This window comes from Nestor notabilis, unplaced genomic scaffold (genome assembly GCF_000696875.1).
Source record: "Nestor notabilis isolate BGI_N333 unplaced genomic scaffold, ASM69687v1 scaffold8626, whole genome shotgun sequence".
Classification (NCBI taxonomy): domain Eukaryota; kingdom Metazoa; phylum Chordata; class Aves; order Psittaciformes; family Psittacidae; genus Nestor; species Nestor notabilis.
In genome coordinates this window covers 19,862-22,736 of record NW_009933276.1, presented here as the reverse complement: position 1 = coordinate 22,736, position 2,875 = coordinate 19,862, and the positions used below count along the sequence as shown (strand labels likewise).

General features: G+C 47.4%; 1 protein-coding gene across 1 annotated transcript in view; it reads left to right on the top strand.

The window, feature by feature from the left end:
- Positions 1-371: 371 nt before the first annotated feature.
- TRMT10B (tRNA methyltransferase 10 homolog B (S. cerevisiae)) overlaps positions 372-2,875 on the top strand; it is a gene marked incomplete at its 5' end in the record, with an annotated part of 3,530 nt that continues 1,026 nt past the window's right edge. The window contains 4 exons of the mRNA XM_010016795.1: positions 372-524; positions 1,306-1,384; positions 2,245-2,312; positions 2,620-2,743. Coding sequence (XP_010015097.1) covers positions 372-524; positions 1,306-1,384; positions 2,245-2,312; positions 2,620-2,743 — 424 coding nt within the window. The remainder of the gene's footprint in view (positions 525-1,305; positions 1,385-2,244; positions 2,313-2,619; positions 2,744-2,875) is intronic.

Below are 2,875 nucleotides of genomic sequence, written 5' to 3'. Positions count from 1 at the left end.
TGACTGAGAAGGTACGGGAGACCCTACCTGCTGCGCCCTCTGCACCAGTGCTCCAGCTCAGTTAGAGCCGGGGTGTGGGAGGGTACACGTATCAGCTCTCCCGAGCTCAGCCTCTAGGCGGATGCTGTCCGCTCGCATCTCTCCCTGTCCTTACACCCCCCAGCCTGCACGCGGCTTCCTGGCGGGCTGCACACCCAAACGCTCCGGGTTTCCTTGAGACAGTTGGACTGTGCTCCACGGGAACAGCCTTTCCAGAGCCTCAGCGAGCAGCCGGTGCCTCGGGCATCATGGATGTCTGCAGTCCCTGACTGGAGCCATGGTACCCCCGGCCCCTTGACTTGTGAGTCACTGTGCTTGTTATTTGTTGGAAGGAAACAAGCCGCCTCGCCTCCCAGATCAGGAGACTCTATGGGGCCAACAGGCGGGCTGAGAAGCCATTTTGGCTCTGTCTGACGGAGTTTGTTGTGGGCTCGTTGATCTATGAGGAGTGTTTTCGCATGAACGACGGCTTCTCCAATTATTTGGTAAGGATCTCTGACCACAGTGCATTCAAGGCTTGTAGCACCCTGCAGCCAATGCTGGCCTTCAGTGTTGACTCACGACAGGCTGAGGTGCGCTCAGATGAGAACTGAAAGTGGTGTGGGAATGCAGTTTAGTGGCAGTGGTTAAGTTCAGATCTCCTTACCCTTTGACAGCAGATGAGATCTGAGAGGTAATGGGGCAATGTGCAAAGCCTTCAGGTTAGAGCTCATCTCCTTCCTGCCTGCAGGAGAATTAATTCTCCATATGCTACTTCTGTAAAAAGACCTATGATACTGGGGACAGGCAGATATATAAACTTAGTCAGGGTTTGGGCAGGTCACGCATTCCTGTCCTGAGTTTCTGCACTGAGCTTGGTCTGACTCGAGCACAAGACCCACACATGGCAGTGATGTTGAGCTGTGTGTTCTACAGTGCATGTGGGGTCTGCACCTGGTGACAGTGAGGGGACAAGCCAAGGTGGACATTCCTGAATCTCTTAAGAATTAGAAGCTCATTTAAAATTAGGTGATTTTTTTTTCTCCTCTCCCTTTCTCAAGCAGTAGGGATTTTGATTAGAAAATAACTCAATGGCTTTTGAGATATGTATGGTTCAGTGCTCATATAGAAACATTTTACAATTAAGAAAAAACCCACTATGTGCATGAGTGTAAATGCCTAAGGCAGTAGTGTCAATATACTTCTGTGTCTGAGAGTGGGTTTTGCTCTGGCAAATGGACTTTGGGCTAATGGGCTTTTTGCATTTTTCTGTCTTGCATTTTTCAGATGGATACAACTCAAGAAAGTTACCTGGACCTGTTCCCTTTAGATGCAATTGTTTATCTCACTCCTGACTCTGAGAATGGTAAATATTTTCACATGCACAGGGGAGCTAGGGCAAATGGTTGTTTTTTAAGCTTTTCTTTTTCAGACTATTTCATACTTCAGGTGATTCAATTCCAATATTCACTGTCTCAAATTGCATGAGATGTACTGCGTACTTAGATCTGATGCTAAACCTATTCCTATCTCAATCTGTTTTCTTGAAATGAAGTTTCAACGTGAAGCTGTGTGTGATCTACTGCAGACTTAACTTAAAACTTGTGTGTAGATCCCTTGCAGCTTTTAATACTAGGATGTAGTAAAGTGGAGATGCTGTGGCAGTTTTGGCTACAGTCTATATGACATTTCTCTCTGAAATAATGCAGCAGCTACAATGTTCTCTGTATTGCTTAATTTGCTACTGTGTTTATTTTCTCCTCTTCCTCTGTTTCTAGCTCGCCACTGTTGCTGGGGGCATGTATCTCTGTCTTGTTTTACAAAAGTGCCTTACTCTGCTAAATAATCTGGGATTGGTGGGGGAAGGTTTTAGTAGGGCATCCTGGTACTGGGCACACTGTGGAGCAGATTGGGATCAAACTGACCAGATCAGCCACATCTCAGAACAGACAATAGTTAAAGGGAGCAATCTATGATATCTGGCACTCTGTGCTTTCAGCCTTTCTGAAAAGGCTGAGAAAAGCATTTCTCTCTTTCACACTGCTGGTGGGTTCAGGCAGACACATGTGTCTCTGAAGGCTCAGCCTCCTGTGTGGTCTGAGGCTTCAGGGCAAAGGTTGACTCTGGCCACAGTTTTCTTATGGAAGTGGGCTCTTGCTTGGAAAATGGTCTAGTGCAGGATTTTACTTTTGTATGGTTGTGAGCAAGTGCTTATCTTGTTTCTAGTCCTTGAAGATATTGATCCAAATAAAGTATACATCCTCGGAGGCTTGGTGGATGAAAGTGTTCACAAGGTGGGTAGTAGCCTGTTGGAACCTGAAGGCGCTGTCTGCCCCATTATCTCCTGAGAGCAAAGACATCCCACTGGTAGTACCCAGTGCTGCTGCTGCCTTGATTTGAGACGTCACTGTTGTGCCACCATACATTTTTCCCCAAGGTTCTGCCTGGATCCAGCACCAGGCTGAGAGACTGCAGCAGTCTAGGTGAAAGGAGGCCCAGGACAGTTTTTAGCTTCGTAGCTTCTTGCACCCAGAATACTATGCATGCTCTGCGTATGCAAGTTTGTGCACATGGGGCACCTTGTTCTTGTTTCCTTTGCAGAAGCTGACTCTGCAAAGGGCACGAGAGCAGTCCTTGCAAACAGCCCGTCTCCCCATTCGTGAGTACATGGTGAAAGCTGATAACACCAAGAATTACCATTCAGAGACACTGGCAATTAATCAAGGTGAGAGGCTGAGCCATGTTCTGACACTTGCCTGGGCAGGGGAGAGGGGGCTATCAAGCACTGAAGCTGGAGTGTTTTCAAAATTATTCCCCATTGCTGAGTAATGGGGGAAGAGCTGGGAGCAGAGGTTTC